The sequence below is a fragment of the Rhinoraja longicauda genome, chromosome 1 (assembly GCF_053455715.1).
Source record: "Rhinoraja longicauda isolate Sanriku21f chromosome 1, sRhiLon1.1, whole genome shotgun sequence".
In the NCBI taxonomy this organism is placed as follows: domain Eukaryota; kingdom Metazoa; phylum Chordata; class Chondrichthyes; order Rajiformes; family Arhynchobatidae; genus Rhinoraja; species Rhinoraja longicauda.
This window is the reverse complement of record NC_135953.1, coordinates 109,089,123-109,106,930: the sequence shown is the minus strand read 5'-3', so window position 1 is coordinate 109,106,930 and position 17,808 is coordinate 109,089,123. Positions and strand designations below refer to the sequence as shown.

The 17,808-nt window shown below is 41.9% G+C and overlaps 1 protein-coding gene across 3 annotated transcripts in view; it reads left to right on the top strand.

Moving 5' to 3' along the window:
- Positions 1–17,808, top strand: part of LOC144596234 (serine/threonine-protein phosphatase 2A 55 kDa regulatory subunit B gamma isoform) — a 199,203-nt gene that overhangs the window by 52,681 nt on the left and 128,714 nt on the right. Inside the window, exon 1 of one of the 3 annotated variants that reach the window (XM_078404453.1) lies at positions 5,950–6,490. The exons of the other annotated variants lie outside the window; for them this stretch is intronic. Within the exon in view, the coding sequence (XP_078260579.1) occupies positions 6,421–6,490 (70 nt within the window). The 5' untranslated portion in view covers positions 5,950–6,420. Of the gene's footprint in view, positions 1–5,949; positions 6,491–17,808 lie in introns of those variants that run through there. 3 annotated transcript variants of the gene reach the window in all.

The window sequence follows — 17,808 nt, the reverse complement described above, 5'->3', positions numbered from 1 at the left end:
GATAGAGTGAAACATGTTGCAATGGAATGAAAAATGACTATTTCCGTACCTTGGTTGGTTGAATACATTAACCCGAGGCACTCGGGTCAAGCATTATTATGTTGTGCCCAGTGATCAGTCCCGAGACAATTCTGTCTAATCCTCCCTAATTCTGTCTAATCTTCCTGCACAAGAGTTGTTGATATCTGGAACAGTGCTGCCAGAGGAATTGTCTGAGTCGGATACAATTACTTCATTTAAGAGGCATTCAGACACGCACTTAAATAGCCAAAACTCGGGAAGGTGCAGTCTTAATGCAGACAAATGGGATTAATGCAGAAGGGCAGGAAAGTTGGCATGGATATGGTGGGTCAAAGGATCAGTGTTTGTGATGTCTGTGTCTCAAAGCTCTAAAAGGAACTGCATGAAGGAAATGACATGATCCTCTGCATGGATGTCATTGAAACCACCTCAGGTGCTCAAGAATGATACTGGGAAGTGACTTGTTGAATATTGGGAGGGATGCAAAACAATAAGAAATGATCATTAGCATGTTCTGATGTGGCTGAGGTCAATTTCGGGTCCAAATGCATGAGGGGAAAACCGCCCAGCATTATGCAATTCAATTTCTGTGTCTATGTTGCAGTGTGCATCAGGAATCTGAGTAAAAGCCTGGCACAATGACGCAGCGGTAGGATGGCTGCCTTACAATGCCAGAGACCTTGGTTCGATTGTGAGTATGGGTCCTTCCTGTGGCCCCGTGGGTTTCCTCCCACATTCCAAAGACGTGCAGGTTTATAGGTTTCTGTAAATTCACCCTAGTCTGTAGGATAGAACTAGGGTACGGGGGATCGCTGGTTGGCATGGACTCGATGGGCCTGTTTCCATGCTGTATCTCTAATCTGATAAACGCAGATGCTGTTTAAAGATTAGTGGCAAAGCTGATGAAGGGTGCATGTTTGGAGTTGCTGCCTCCATAACCACTTCTAAACTTGACAATGTTGGTATTGTGTTCATCATTAGAAACATTTTATGTTATTAAGTTTAGTACATGCTTCAGAGGTAATGGAACCCTAAAGCTCGACATTCCCTTTTTATGCTTTGGGCTTGCGTAAAGCAGCAGAACTTGTGACTTGTAAACAAAACATAGTTTTAGATATTTTTAAATATTTTAATGCACGCCATCTCCATAGGAAGGCCTATTCAAAGGGATGTGTGTTTGCTTTAATACTGATTACTCCAAGGAAAGAATGGTAGCACAGAAATATAGAATTTGCCTAACTAGCCTTATTGGCTACAAAATATTTATTTTGCAGTTCCTCTCCCAGTGTGGTTCAGATGGGGTTTTTAAAATCGGGTTGAGATGAACAGGTTTATAGGTCATTGGTGGTGCAGCGGTAGAGTTGCTGCCTTACACCGAATGCAGTGCCGGAGATCCGGGTTCGATCCTGACGACGGTGCTGTCTGTCTGGAGTTTGTACGTTCTCCCCGTGACCTGCGTGGGTTTTCTCTGACATCTTCGGTTTCCTCCCACACTCCAAAGACGTACAGGTTTGCAAGTTAATCTCCTGAGATGCTGCCTGAACTGCTGAGTGATTCCAGCACTCTTTTTTTTTTTTGCAAACAAGTATTTGTAGTTCCTTGTGTCAAAATGTTTTTATTCCCTTGGATAATGAAATATTTGGTGTTTCAAAGGCAATTAGTAGTACACTTTTTAACACATAAATGTTTTTTTTTTTTTTTTTTGCAACAGCAAAGAAAATCCCCACATTTTATTGTATTAAATTCACAACCTGACTTCAAACCACTGAAAATGACTTGGGGTGAAAAGACAAAAAAATAAGCAACTAGCTGCTGTTTCGTAGCAAATTAAATGCTTTTCCATTCCTTTTAGTGGCATTGTTTTTTTTTTTTTTTAAAGGTTAGAGTCGTGTGGCTGCAAATGATGTGAAAAGCAAAAGTGTTAGATTTCATTTGATGGATTGGCCAAATCATGCTCCAATGTATTCTCTTAAAATGGTGTGTTGAAATTTTTAAACCATAAAGCTGATTTGGAACTTAAAATTGTTTAACATGTCTATATTTGCATGTTTTTTTATCTTAACCAGTAAAACCATACAAATTATAGGAAACTCACTGTTTTTAAACTTCGCTGGAGTAAAATCCAAGTGAATTCCCAAAGTAAAATCCATTTGAAAATCTGATTTAAAAAAAAATTCTAACATGCTTTCACTTCTTTACACAGCATCACAGTACTGTCTAGCCTCTGTTCCCCCAATCTAGAATCTTTCTTTATAAACTGCAAACCCTTTTGTTCTCTGAGGGAATTTACCTCTTTTATTCTCACTGAAATTTACATCTCTTTCCCCCCCCCCCCCCCCCCCAAAGCCTGCGTTCGTGAGGCGCAAACACAGCTCGCTGACCAGGTATTGAGGTGTGAGAGTGACTTCCTGGACTCCATGGTCATAGTTTTGGGGGACTTTAACAATGCTATCCTCAGTTGTGAGCTCCCAAAGTACAGATTTCATGTTACCTGCCCCACCATAGGGGAGAGGACACTTCAATCAAGAATGCATATTGCTCTGTTCCCCGGGCAGCTCTGGGTCTCTATTATCATTGTTTAGTTCACCTTATTCCGACCTAAAGGCAGAAACTAAAATCTGCAAAGCCTGTGGTCAGAACAACTAAAAGGTGGACAAGTGAGGGCATTGAGAATCTACAGTCCTGCTTTGACTACACTGATTGGAATGTGTTCAGGGAAGCAACCACAAGCCTTGATGAGTATACAGACACTGTAACATCCTATGTCAGCTTTTGTGAGGACCGTTGCATTCCCACTAAGACCTGGATCTGGTTCAACAACGACAAGCCCTGGTTCACAGCAGAACTCGGACAGCTCCGCCAGTCAAAAGATGAGGCCTACAGGAGAGGGGATGCAGACCTCTACAGGCAGGCCAAGTACAAGCTGAGAAGAGGAATCGGAGCTGCCAAGGAAAGGTACTCTGAGAAGCTGAGGAGCAGGTTCTCAGGTAATGACTCTTCTTCAGTTTGGAAAGGCTTGCAAGAAATCACCAGCTACAATAGGAAACTCCCCGCTCCTTACAAAGACTGGCCCCTTCCAAACCACCCACCCCCCCCCCCCCCCCACACACACACCCCTCTGTAATCACCACTTCACACCCACTTACAGCATGACTATTCAGGAGACAGAAAAGCTGGAAATCTCCAGGACCGAACAATTTTTTTCCCCCTCTACCCTCAAGCTCTGTGCCGAACAACTGGCACTGGTCTACACAGACGTTTTCGACCAGTCCCTACAAACCTGCACTGTCCCTGCCAGCTTCAAAGTCTCCACTATTGTCCCTGTACCCAAAAAGACAAGGATCACTGGTCTTAATGACTACAGGCCTGAGCACTGACCTCTGTAGTCATGAAGACCTTTGAAAGACGTGCTGGCCCAGCAGAAAAACATCACAAACCCCCTGCTGGACCCTCTGCAGTTTGCATACCGGGCCAATAGATCGGTGGATGATGCAGTCAACCTAGGCCTGCACTTCATTTTCCAGCAACTAGACTGCAAGGGGACCTATGCAAGGATTTTGTTTGAACTTTAGCTCTGCATTTAACACCATTGTGCCAGAGCTATTACACTCCAAATTCTCCCAGCTGACTGTGCCTGAAACCCTCTGTCAGTGGACAGGCAGGAAGCAGCATGTGAGGCTGGGAAAGCACATCTCGGACCTGCAGACCATCAGCATAGGACCACCACAAGTTTGTGTACTCTTCCCTCTCCTTTACTCTCTACACCAACGACTGCATCTCCACAAACTCCTCTGTTAAGCTTCTCAACACAGCCCTGATTGGACTGATCCAGGATGGGGAGGAATCTGCCTACAGACAAGAAGTGACACAGCTGGCGTCCTGGTGCCATCGCAACAGCCTGGAGCTTAATTCTTTTAAGATGGTGGAACTGATTGCCGACTTTAGGGGAGCTCCCCCTCCCCTCCACCCACTCCCCATCAACAACACCACAGTCACATCTGTGGAGTCATTTAAGTTCCTTGGAACCATCATCTCCAAGGACCTTAAATGGGAGGCAACCATCGACTCCACAGTCATAAAGGCCCAACGGAGGATGTACTTGATCTGGTTGAACTCCCAAAGGTGAGAAGGGCAAAGTTTAAAATAGATGAATGGGACACATTTTTTTTAGATGCTGGTGAATGCCAGGAATGTACTGTTGGGAGTGGTGGTTGAGGCAGATAGGATAGTAGCATTTAAGAGGTATCTGGATAACCACACAGGTATGGAGGGATATGCTTTATGTACACGCAGGTAAGAGTTGGTCTTGGTATCATGTTCAGCACAGACATTGTGGGCCGAAGGACCTGTTTATGCCAGTCAAAGGAATTACTGTGTTTCTAAGTGAGGAATCCTGGCTACTAATTCGTGCTGGCACGGAGCAGATCGGATGTTCTAACATCTGAGTGTTTACTAAGAAACTTCTCCAAGCAAGCTTAGCTTTTCAGTCTAACTTGTATTTCCCAGAAGCTGTATCTTGCAATTTCATCCCCTTTGTAAACTGAACATCTTTGCTTTTAAACAACTTGAGTGCATCCACTGGCAAATGGTCAGCAGAACCAATCTCTGCAAGGCACAATCATGCTGTGGAACGTGCTGCCTAACTGGATTGAAAACACTTGTTTTGGAGGCAGAACGGAGGTTGTTTTTGCTTTGCTGAATCCAGCATAAATGGGCCTATTCAGCACAGGCAAAAAAGAACCTCAATGATACAGTTGTATTCAAAGCGGCTTACCAATGTAATAAATCTTGGAAAAACAAAATCTGATTTTTAAAAATCATTCATAAACTTTCACAGATGGCATGAATTTAAAACTGCTCTGATTTGTTATGCATTCACCCACTGCAAATTCCTCCATTTATTGCTACATGGGATTTCTTTGCAACTTTTCAGATTTCAAAGTTAAGTGTATGTCATGAACAAAGCTTTCAAGATCATGAAGTATGGTGATAAATTAAATGGTGATATGTTGCTTGAATGATCAAAAGACTAATGAAGGTGCACACTTAATGTGATCAACAAAAGGCATTCTCTGCTACAGTATTAAAGCAGAGTCAATACATGTAATTCAATTTTCAAATAGATGGCAGAAAGGGAATGGTGAAAAGGAAGGAAGTATTGAAGTGGATGAATCTTGTGCACAAATATACCCTCCTAAATATGATGGTCCACATGGTCTTTTCTATGTTGAATCTTGCTGGTAAATAGCAGCAGTTATGCTACAAATTAGAAACAAAAATATTTTGTCTGATCTTGTTTTCTGGCCAATGACCTTGTCGACTCGCTGGTTAAATTTTTGCTTGAATCTCAAATCTGATCAAAGGATTATGTATTGGGCTGTATACAAAGACTCTCATGATAGGAAGAATCGTGTAAGCAGTACCATTAATGTGTAGGAATCTGAAGAAGTCACATTACTTCAAGCAGGACCTATTGACAAAATTCATGTTGCTGATTTAAATGCTTTTTGCATTGTTTGCCCTCTGGCTAATCACTGAAGCCAAGCGTTTAACCTGCTGTACTGTACTTTCTCTCTTTTTTGTTTCTCTTGCTTTTAATCTTTTTTGCTAATTTTCTGTGCACACGCGTGTGTGTGTATACGTGTGCTTGTGTGTCAACATGCGCTTGCTTTTAGTTTTCTAGTAGTAGCTAACTTGTGACTTAGTTATTCAGTGTGTAACCACCAGCACAGGAGTATTTGTTGCACAGCCACCAAATCATAGTGCAATGTCTTCCTTTAATCACCTGCATTGCCATATTTCTTCTCCCAGAAATGCGGACTAACATGGTTGGATGCTGACAGCATGTTTGGGAGGAGCTTGCACTGATGCAGCATGCACATACGATAGCAGCAGCCGTTGCCACACAGCGCTCCTGCTTTACAGAGTCTCCACAGGCAGCTAATGCAGCAGTGCACTTATTCAAAGTGCTGCTCAAACCTGCCACTTGCTCGGCAATTGTTTTAAATTCTGCAGCAGCACTCCAGCAGATTCCGCACAGGATTTTGTTTGAGGAGTTCCTGACTGAGACTGATTGGCTCTTTTCACTGCAGAACTGGATACGGTACTGTGAAACGCCCCCTCTACAATAGACCACCTTTTGCTCGTTTTTTTTTACACTGTCACTTTGGCGCCAGCTATTTTTTTCTTCGTTTTCTCTCCTTCCCTTTTTGCTGTTTTTTTTCTTACTCTCTTTTGTAAAGCTGTGCTGCATCACTAAACCACATTATGCTGTGCCCTGCACTCTTTGCCTTCCTCCTCCACCTCTGCTAGGCAGTGGGAGTATGGATGCTGCTGTTGTGACGACCTCTCCTTCTTTTAGTCCACTGCGGAACGGCATGCTGAATAATCCTGCTGTCAATGGGTGAGGACATTGATGCACGAAAAATCACCAGCAGCTTTCTCCGAGACCATAACTATGTGACAGAAGGTATTGGTTTTATTTTGTTTTTTAAAATTCTGTACTGCCTTAACCTCGGCTAATAATTTAGAATGCATTGAAGAGCTGGCTGTAATCTTGCAGAATAGCAGCACAATCAGTGAAGTCATGTGTTGAATACCTTATCAGATCAGAAATAATGAGTCAGCAGTTTTTCTCCTCGTACGTTGATCAGCAAGAAGCCTCAAGCGTTATGTCTTGTTGCAAAAACTGAGCAATGTTGAGGGAAAAAATAGTTTAGACTTGCTTTGGATTAAATAATATTTATATACACATATGTATAATATGTATATTAAAATACATTTAAAAAATGTATCCCCCTTTAACCTGCATTTTTTTTTTAAAGAGAAGGGCCTTTTCCTCTAGAATCCCCATTTGAAAATGTGCATCCCCTACTTGTAAATGCCTCACTGCAGGGATTTGGTCCACTTGAAGGATCCTTTAATTTCACATTTTAATTTAATTTTGGTCTGGTTTTCCACTCAGTAAGAGGTTTGCATTAATAACTGTAATAACAGGCGACGGTAACACTTCACCATGTTTCTTGGTATATGTAACACAAAGTGATGTGAAATGTTGGATTGTGAGATTGCTGTCTTGCAGAACATTTCTGTGGGGTAATTTGAGGTTAACTACCTTTCTGATTCATTGCAATTCTGTTGCGTGAATGTTTGTTTATCAGTTGAAGTTATCAGGAAGTATGGCGTGTGGCAATACTCATTGGTCACATTGAGGCATGGACGTACTTTCACACGGTGTGTGTCTCATCTCAGTGCTCTGATGACAAGATGAAACGTGCAGGCCAGGTGCTGCGTTGCAAGAGGGGGGAGTTTGCAGCCCTGGTTTGCTCTTGCACACCTCCTAGTGGGCAAACTGGGGAAATGAACAACGTGCTTCTGTTTCTTTGATTGCAAACTGAGCAGGTGTGCAGGAAGAATAAAGTGGATAAATGGATAAGGTTCTCTTCCTCGGCATCAAATTATTTGAAACTGAAAATTGGTAGTGAGGGCAGCAGTGCAATCACCTGTTGCGTCGAATTGGGAAGGTTCATAAATTAGATTTGACTATTTCTGCAAATTGCGAGTCCTTAATTAGGCATTTGGGGAACGGAGTTTCAGCATTTACGTGTTTATATGGTTTCCTTACCTATGTGTTGTAACTTGCATCCAGTATTCCTATGCCTGAATGTTATGACAGATCTAGAATTATTTTTATTATGGAAATTTAAAATAAAAGGTTTATTATTGTTACGTGTACTGAAGTACAGTGATAAGCTGTGTTTTGGGTGTGATCCAAACATCAGATATACCCTATGTAAATACCATCAAATCGAACTTGAGTACAATAGATAGAGCAAAGGGGAAGAGACAGAGTGCAGAATATAGTTCTCAGCAATGTAATGCATTAGTTTTATAGTCTAATAGTCTAATGTCCTCAGAGGTAGAGGTGAATTGGGCAGTACCCAGATTTCTGGAAGGATTGTTCAGAAGCCAGGGGAAGAAGCTGTTCCCCAGTCTGGTGGTACGTGCTTTCAAGCTTCTGTACCTTCTGACGGATTTGAGCAGGGAGAAAGAGAATGACCGGGGTGTGACAAGTCTAATTATTTTGTCTGCTATTCTGAAGCAACATGAAGTGTAGATGGGGTCAATGGTGGGAAGTCTGGTTTGCGTGATGGACTGGGTTACAGCTACAACTCTTTGTAATTTCTTGTACTCTTGGACAGAACTGTTCCCAAACAAAGCTGTGATGCAACACCACAGAATGCTGACTATGGTGCTTGTGTAGAAGTCTGTTAGTCTCTGGAGACATGCTGAACTCCCTCAGTCTCCTTTGGAAGTAGATATATTGGTGAGCCTTCTTGGCTGTCACATCGATGTAGTTGGTCCATGGCAGATCAATGGTAATACTAATGCTAAGCAACTTGAAGCTCTCAACCATTTCTTCTTCTGCACCATTCATATTGGTTAGAGCATCTTCTCCACCATGCATCCTGGGGTCGGTGACTAGCTCCTTTGTCTTGCTGACGTTGAGGTAGAGGTTATAGTTCAACAAGAGAAAATCCATAAGTGATTTTTTAATAGAACCGTTATTTCAAAAGGATCAACATCTGAAGTAGATTGTCGCAAAATGAATCCAAGGAAACTTGGGGACAAATTTCCGGAGACAGGGAAGTGAACAACTGAAAGCATGACCTTTCATGTTAAAAATAGTATGGGGTGCAGGGCTGGTAGAGGTTTATGGTGTCAGCCTTGCAAGGATGAATTTGGATACTTGAGGAACAAAAGTGCCTCATCTTTACAAACTTTAACATTCATTTCTGTTTGTGACTAGCTTTTTATTGATGGAGCCAAGCTGTTTTGGAAAGGAACAGTCCACATTTTACCATTGCGATTCCAGAGACCAAATCCCTCTATCTTTATTGGAAAGCAGAACTTTTCATTGTACTTAATTGCTGTGTGATATTGGGACAGAATATGGATTGTAAATTTGAGCAGCATGTGAGGTGTTTGCTTCTTAATATGAAAAGAGCAGTTTTTTTTCATCTTCTGATGAACCCTTTTACAGTATTTTAGTTTAGAGGCCACTGCTGGAGATGGGGGTCTTCATTTGCTGCTGATTGGCATTGGAGTTATGTGAAGTATTTTCTCGGCAGAATGTAAAATATTTCAGCTTTGGTGTTGCTGTCGTATCTATCTGCAAACATGATGTGTTTTGGAAGCTGCTGTGATTTATTCATTGGGTAATAAAAGCTAAATATTCAGCACCTGAAATGGGAAGTTGGACTTTACTGCCTTTGAGAATGAGACTCCATTTTTACTGCTTTTCTGTTGCAGTAAACATTTCCATGTGCATTCTCATGAGCAGCATATTAAGTAGTGGCCTTCAAATAAACAAGCATTGTACAGAGTGTATTTGGAAGTTTTCTGCTTTATTGCCCACATCTTTGCTTGTATTTTGTAATCAGAGGCTAGCAGTACAGTTCTTGATATGACGTGACTTGCAATATTTTGTAAATGCATTCTCTCTCTCTCTCTCTCTCTCTTTCTCTCTCCCTCTCTCTCTCTATCTCTGCAAATTGCAATTTGAGGTGACTAACAGCATTGACTGCACTAATGGTATGTTTCCAATTCAACATCAGTTATTGGTTTCGGGATTCGGATCGGACTAATCTCAAATTACAGCCTGAGATGCTGTAAATGGTGTGCATTCATCTGATAATAATGGATGTCTTGGGATTAGTCTCCATAATGAATTCCAGCAGTGCATAAACCATTGTCGACCATGTCACATTGTTGACCAGCTTTGCTGAATTATTAATTTGCTATAGGCATTGGATTTAATGCTCTCCTCAAAATACTTCGGCATTAGTCGCTTTCTTTGTGCCAGTGACTGCCACAAAATATTATGGATGGATTTAAAAGTGGAAAGACTGTCCTGCAATTTTAGCTATTCAATTTGTGCGAATTTTCTCACATCGATTTATATTTGCTAAGTAGATGTGTCCTGTATTACATCATTCAAAAAGCATATCTATCTTGACTCTAATTTGTGGATTTGTACAGTGAGCTGGGATTTTGTAATGAACCACAGACTGGAATTCAAGCTTAACAACAAGAGTATGCTTAGTCATTGTAGATTCTGACTGCAAGAAAATCAAACTTACTGACGTAGGCAACAATGTTCTATGGGACTGTCATGGTTGTTATTGGAAGGAAATAACGTTTTTTTTAAAAGAACAACCCATGAAGTAGTGCATTGCACACTAACTTACATTTCTCAATGTTAACACCTACATTTTCTCAAATGTTGTGTAATAACTTTCCAGAACAGGCACAGCGGACCAGGCAGCATCTTGGGAGAGAATGGACAGATGATGTTTCAGGTTGCGTCCCTTCTTCAGATTGATCTCATCACCTCTGGCTATCTCCCCTCCACAGCCTCTGACCTTATCATTGCACTGCCTGCTTCTATCTCCTGAATCTGAAGGGTCCCTATCAAAAATGTCACCTATCCATGTTCTCCAGAAAAGTTGTCTGACCCACTAAGTTACTCTAGCAATGTCTTTTTTTTGTAAACCAGCATTTGCTGTTCCATGTATTCACTTTCAAGGACAGCTATCTGCATACAACCATCAGGGTTTTGAACCACCGGCACTACCTTAATCCTACCTCAGCATAGAACACCACAGGCTATCTCCTGCACTAAGTGTTTGTGTTTTGCACTAAGTTCATTTTTTGCAGTCTTATCTTTCTAATGTCTCGCAGAATTAATTTAACTTACAAATTTGTTATTGTGTGCTGTTTGAATCTGTTCTTTTAATGCTGTTGCATGCAAGTTTTTCATTGTACCTGTACATTGCCACATGTGCATATGACACCAGACTACTCTACTCAACTTGAAGCCTGTTTGTCTGGTTTGAGCTATTAATTGATCACAGTCACTGCAGTAGTGTAAATAGTCCATGTTGACTTGGTGTCTCCTGGCCGTGGTTGGCAAAAGTCAGTGTTCCAGCATCTTGCTGGTTATTGCCATGTTGATTGAGAGGAGAGATGGAGCATTGAGTTGACAGTAGTTGTGGATTTTACTTTCATTGATTTCCACACAGGTTGGGGCCTACGCTAATGTCATCTTAATCTCCTAACTAATGGCTTGGTTTCTGGGATATCTTTTGTGGACATCTGCCAAAGCCCCTGTAGGGATTAACTCTGTAGTGGTTTGGAAAGAAAGCATGCAATGAAATCTCCATTGGAAATATTGATCTTTTCTCTGATGCTTCATTCTGGTCTGCCTGCTCAAATATAGAAAGCATCAAATGACATTGTTCTGGGCAAAGGCCTCTGGTGTCGATGTACAAACAGCATGGCTATGGTATGGTGACACTGGCCAGTATCGCCCAGTAACTTTGCAGATGACGCTCCCCTGTTTGTGAATAGAACAGTGGATCTGATGAGCTGAATGGTGGCCACCGGTCTCATAAGTAAAAAGTTTCCAATTCGTGCAGAGGACGTGGTAAATTAGAGGAAATAAAAGGGAATAGCTGCGTTTGGGTGAAAAGCAGGAGTATTTAATGAACAGTGAAAACATTACTTGCATCTTCATTTGGGATAAAATGTGAGCAGTGATCACTGTCTCAAGTTGCTGAGCTTGACATTGTCCAACATGACTCCTCTATTAGCTAGTGTACCTGAAAAATGATGTTAACTAAAATGTTAACTCTTTCTCTCTGCTGTCATGCTGTAAAGTTCTGGTATTTGTTTTATTTCAGCCTTTTAGTGTATCTTTTTTTTTGCCATTTTGTGCAAAGATGCCCTAAATGCTCAACTTGACCTATTGAAAATCGTCTTGCTTTGCTATCATATGTGTTGATATCACGTATGCAGGAGAAGGACGAGGCACTTGCATTCGAGACATACGAATGCAGGATCAAATTGCTCTAGCCGTGAAATTTGCTTTGAGGAAACCAAACATGGCTGCAGCAGACCAATTTGTATTGCTAAAAATATGATGCAATGTGCTGGGGTAACTCAGCGGTTCAGGCGGCAACCCTGGAGAACATTGACAGGTGACGTTTCGGGTCGGGAACCTTTTTCAGACTGTGTTCAAACACTTATTGTATGTTCACCAGTAATAGAAATTTATGCAGTTGTTGATAGTGACTAGGGTGATCTTGGTCTACAGGATATTACAGATTTGCTGCTAATCTGGGTTAAAACAATGCCAGATGGATTTGTTTCCTACAGTGAGGTGATGCACTTTGGGAGGACTAAAAAGACTGGAAAATACAAAATGCATGCTTGGACCCAGGGATTAGTGAAGAATAGAGGGACCTTGGCATCAAAATCCTAGTATCTCTGACAGTAACAGTACTGGTAAGATGGTTGGGGAAACACATGAGATGTTTGTCTTCATTAGTTGGGGGCATTGAAGAGATGAGCTGGGTCTTCATGGTACAACTTTATGAAACATTAGCTTAGGTCACAGCTGGAGTAGTGTGCCCAGTTCTGGTCAACGCCACAGTAAAGTAATCCATCTGTTAGAAAGGCCTAGTTTTTCTCTTTCCATTGGCACAGACTGATCTGTTGGGCATGTCCACCAGCCTTGCATTTCACATTTTTTTTACTTTCCTTTGTCTCTATTCTCACTCTAACTCAATAGCTTTTATTCTTATTTTACTCTTATTTAACTGCTCCCACTAAACCTGTGACTGGGTGACATCCATAACCTGGGGTGAGTCCAGCATTGCTTTGTGCTGTTGTAGAGGTTCTTGCTGTCTTATCCAATTCCTGCCTTTCTATCTTCTCTGTAACTCAAAACTAGTTTTTTTGTCTCCCCTTTCTCTAGCAAAGAGTCTTTAAACTGAAGCGTTAGTTATTCTTTTTCCACAGATACTATCTGATTTAGGCTTTAACGATACAACGTAAAAACAGATCCTTCAGCCCACTCAGTCCGTGCTGACCAGTGATCGTTCGTACACTAACACTATCCTACATATTAAGTAAAATTTTACAACCTATCAAAGTCAATTAACCGACAATCCTTTGGAGTTGTGCGAGGAAAACTGAACCCCCTGAGAGAACTCACAGGGACAATGTACAAGCTCCATACAGACAGCACCCGCAGTCAGGATCAAAACTGGGTCTCAGCCGCTGTAAGGCAACAAACTAAAGTTGCTCCACTGTGTTGCCCCGGGTCTGTTTAAGATCTGCAGCTTCTGGTGTCCTAATTCACCTGACCAGACTCTTTTTGTTTCTATTTTTTGCAATGTGCACTTGTATATCTTTTTCGCAGAATTGGTGAGGATTATGGAAATTTGTTTGAGCTCATGGTTTAAGCAGGTTGCGTGTGCATCATGTGCAACACAGATTAATCTGAATTTCATAGTCATTTTAAGACATCTTCATGGTAACTCAGTGACATGTTTTAGTAGGAAGATGTAATGTAGTGCCATTAGTTTACACAAGAGCTCTTCCACCAGCCTGCTGCCATACCACATGCTGTGCATGAACAAACTTGACGCAAATGTTGTTGCATGATGTTGGCAGAGCAAGTAAGTATTGTAATACAAACATAATGTTTGTGTGGGGTTGCTGCTCTGCTTCCCATTTACAAAGGCAATGGATTAGACAACTTCTAGCTTCTGTCTATGCTTTGCAAACTAAGGGCCCATAGAGTTTGCTGAATAATAAATTTAGGTTATACAAATTTTATTAAATTTGATAATAAATCTCTCACTTGTTCACTCTATATATTGCTAAGCATTGTGCTGAATCAGAACTTGATGCTGCAAGCACCATCATCTTTGTTATTGATGAATCTTGGAACAGAACTCCTCAAAGGATGTTGATGCTGAGCAGAATAAACATTGATTTATATTGGGGAAAACCATGTTTTAAGTACCTGGTGGAATTTATTGAAGACGTGACTTGATATATTGATAGGGGAACCAATGCATGTGGTGTATTTCTTGTCCAAAGGCTTTCAATGAGATTTCATTCATGCTTGATCAACATGATTAGAGATCACTTATGTGGGGAAATATTGGCGTCGACTGAGAATTGGTTATTGGATAGAAAAGAAAGAATGAGAATAAGCAGATCGTTCGGTTGGCAGGCTGGTTAGTGAGGTGTCTCTGGGTTCACTGCTTGGGTCTTAGCTTTCCATCAACTGTATTTACAGTTTAGCTAAGTGGACCATCATCATATATCAAACATCATACTTCCAAGTTTGCTAATCCTACAAAACAATGTAGGTTTCTGAGTAGGAGGGAGGAAATAAAGTGGTTTCAAGGGTATGTTGACAAACTGAGTGAGTGAGCATAGAACAAGACAGCAGCACAGTAACAGGCCCTACAACCTACTACATCCATGCAAAACATGATACCAAGTTAAGCTAATCTCTGCCTGCGTGTGATCTGTGTCCCTCCATTCCCTGCTTTTCTATGTGTCTATCCAAAAGCCTCTTTAACCCCACTGTTGTATGCCTCTATCACCCTTGACAGCATTTTCCAGCGTTCCTTTCTGTGTAAACAAAAAGAACTAGCCCTAAACATCTCCTTTAAACTTTGCTTCTCTCACCTTAAATGAAAACCGGGCAGAGGGGACATAATGTGGAATAATGTGGGCGGCACGGTGGCGCAGCGGTAGAGTTGCTGCTTTACAGCGAATGCAGCGCCGGAGACTCAGGTTCGATCCTGACTACGGGTGCTGCACTGTAAGGAGTTTGTACGTTCTCCCCGTGACCTGCGTGGGTTTTCTCCGAGATCTTCGGTTTCCTCCCACACTCCAAAGACGTACAGGTATGTAGGTTAATTGGCTGGGTAAATGTAAAAATTGTCCCTAGTGGGTGTAGGATAGTGTTAATGTGCGGGGATCGCTGGGCGGCACGGACTTGGAGGGCCGAAAAGGCCTGTTTCCGGCTGTATATATATGATATGATATGATATGATATGATATGACTATCCATTTCTGCGCACAAGTAAACGTATTTAAATGGTGAAAAGTCAAGCAATGAACAGCCTAATGCCCGAGCCATGAAAGGTACAGGTGAGGCAAGCTATCTGGAAAACTAATGTTTGTCCTTGTGAGAGAATTTGAAATCTTGCTGTCGTTGAATAAGACCTGGTGTGACTGTGCCTGGAATGCTACGTAGAATTTTTGTCGACTTGCCTCCAAAAGGATTTATTTGCCATAAAGTGAGTGCAGGGAAGGTGCACAATACTACTGACAGGATTGGAGGGTTCACCGGGTGAGGAGAGAGTGAATGGATGAGGCCTGTACTCTCTGCAGTTCAGAAGCAGGAGCGGAGCTGTTGAGGATACATACAGATTTATTTTTGCACTCTAGACTGGGTGCAGGGAGGATTTAGCTAAGGAGTCTTGAATCTCTTGTCAGAGTCTCTGAATAAGAGGCCAGGCGTTCAGCATTTAGAAGGGACTTTCCTCATGCAGAGAATGTACAACAGGAACATGTATTCTGGCAGATAGAATTAGTTTAATTTGGCATCTGGATTGGTACAGACATCTTGGGACAAAGGCTCTGTGCAGCACTATTTCCTTTGTTTATGATTATGTTTATATGCTTGTATGATTATTTTAAGGCAGAGATGGATAGATTCTTAATTTGGAGATTATGGGGAGAAGGCAGGAGAATGGGGTTAGGAGGGAGAGATAGGTCAGCCATGATTGGAGGAGTAGACTTGATGGGCCAAATTACCTAATTATACTCTTATCACTTATGACCTTGTATCCACCCTCTTCAGATAACTTCATTTGTATATTTTGTCACCATGATCTTGTTTCAAAATAAACTGCAGACAATAGAGGAATGAGTTACTTTTTTAAATCCCCCTTTGAACTTGCTTTTCAAAATAAGGTTGAAGCAGAGAAGTATATTAACAAAGGTTAGTTATACGAGAATGGTAAATGGAAGAGGGAGAGATTGCCAGCAATGCTGCATTGGTGCTACCGAGTAATTCTGTTTCGGTAAAATAATGTAAAGGTTTTCTGCCTGACAATGACATTTGTCACAGTCATAGAGTGATAGTGTGGAAACAGGCCCTTTGTCCCAACTTCCCCAAACCGGCCAACATATCCCAGCTACATTAGATACATGGACAATAGGTGCAGGATTGGGGCATTCAGCCCTTCGAGCCAGCACCGCCATTCAATGTGATCATAGCTGATCATCCAAAATCAGTACCCTGTTCTGCCTTCTCCCCATAACCCTTGATTTGATTCCGCTAGCCCTAAGAGCTCCATCTAACTCTCTTTTGAATGCATTAAGTGAATCGGCCTCCACTGCCTTCTGAGGCAGAGAATTCCACAAATCCACAACTTTCTGTGTGAAAATGGTTTTCCTCATCTCAGTTCCAAATGGCCTACCCCTTATTCTTAAACTGTGGCCCCGGTTCTGGACTTGCCCAACATCGGGGGCATGTTTCCTGCATCTAGCATGTCCAATCCTTTAAGAATTTTATATTTTGATAATCTTTTATGTTTCGATAAGATCCCCTCTCATCCCTCTAAATTTCAATGTATACAAGCCCAGTCGCTCCATTCTTTCATCATATGACAATCCAGGAATTAACCTCGTGAAACTACGATGCACTCCCTTGATCAAAAATCTTCCTCAAATTAGGAGACCAAAACTTCACACAATACAGGTGTGGTCTCACCAGGACCCTGTACAACTGCAGAAGGACCTCTTTGCTCATCTATTCAACTCTTTTTGTTATGAAGGCCAACATACCATTAGCTTTCTTCACTGCCTGTTGTACCTGTATGCTTACTTTCAGTGACTGATGTACTAAGATACCCAGGTCTCATTGTACTTCCCCTTTCCCTAACCTGACACCATTCAGATAATAATCTGCCTTCCCGTTCTTGCTCCAAAGTGCATAACCTTGCATTTATCCACATTATACTGCATCTGCCATGCATCTGCCCAACCTGTCCAAGTCACTCTGCATCCTCATAGCATTCTCTTCACAGTTCACACTACCACCCAGCTTTGTGTCATCTGCAAATTTGCAAATGTTACTTTTAATTCCTTCATCTAAATCATTAGGGTATAATGTAAATAGCTGCGGTCCCAGCACCGAGCCGTGCGGTGCCCCACTAGTCACTGCCTGCCATTCTGAAAGTGACCTGTTAATCCCTACTCTTTGTTTCCTGTCTGCCAACCAATTTTCTGTCCATGTCAATACTCTACCCCAATACCATGTGCTCTAATTTTGCCCACTAATCTCCTGTGTGGGACCTTATCAAAGGCTTTCTGAAAGTCCAGGTACACTACATCCACTGGCTCTCCCTTCTCCATTTTACTCGTTACAATACAATACAATACAATACAATACAATATATCTTTATTGTCATTGTACCCAGGGGTACAATGAGATTGGGAATGCGCCTCCCATACGATGCAATAATTTAAGTAATTAACAGCAACCCAATGAAACGAAACAATTGTAACAGTTTTTAGACAGGGTAAAGTGCAAGTTGATCTATGCGTTGTGGCCATCCGGCTCAGCAGGACCGGTTCATAGCAGCTATGGCCCTGGGGATGAAGCTGTTCCTGAGTCTGGAGGTGCGGGCGTAGAAGGCCTTGTATTGTCTGCCCGATGGAAGGAGTTCGAACAGACTGTTGCAGGGGTTGAAGAGTCTTTGTGGATGCTGGTGGCTTTTCTGAGGCATCGTGTGTTGTAGATGCCCTCCAAGTCTGGTAGCTGTGTTCCGATGGCCCTCTGAGCTCTATGGACTACCCGCTGTAGAGCTTTCCTTTCTGCCTCCGTGCAGCTGAGGTACCACACAG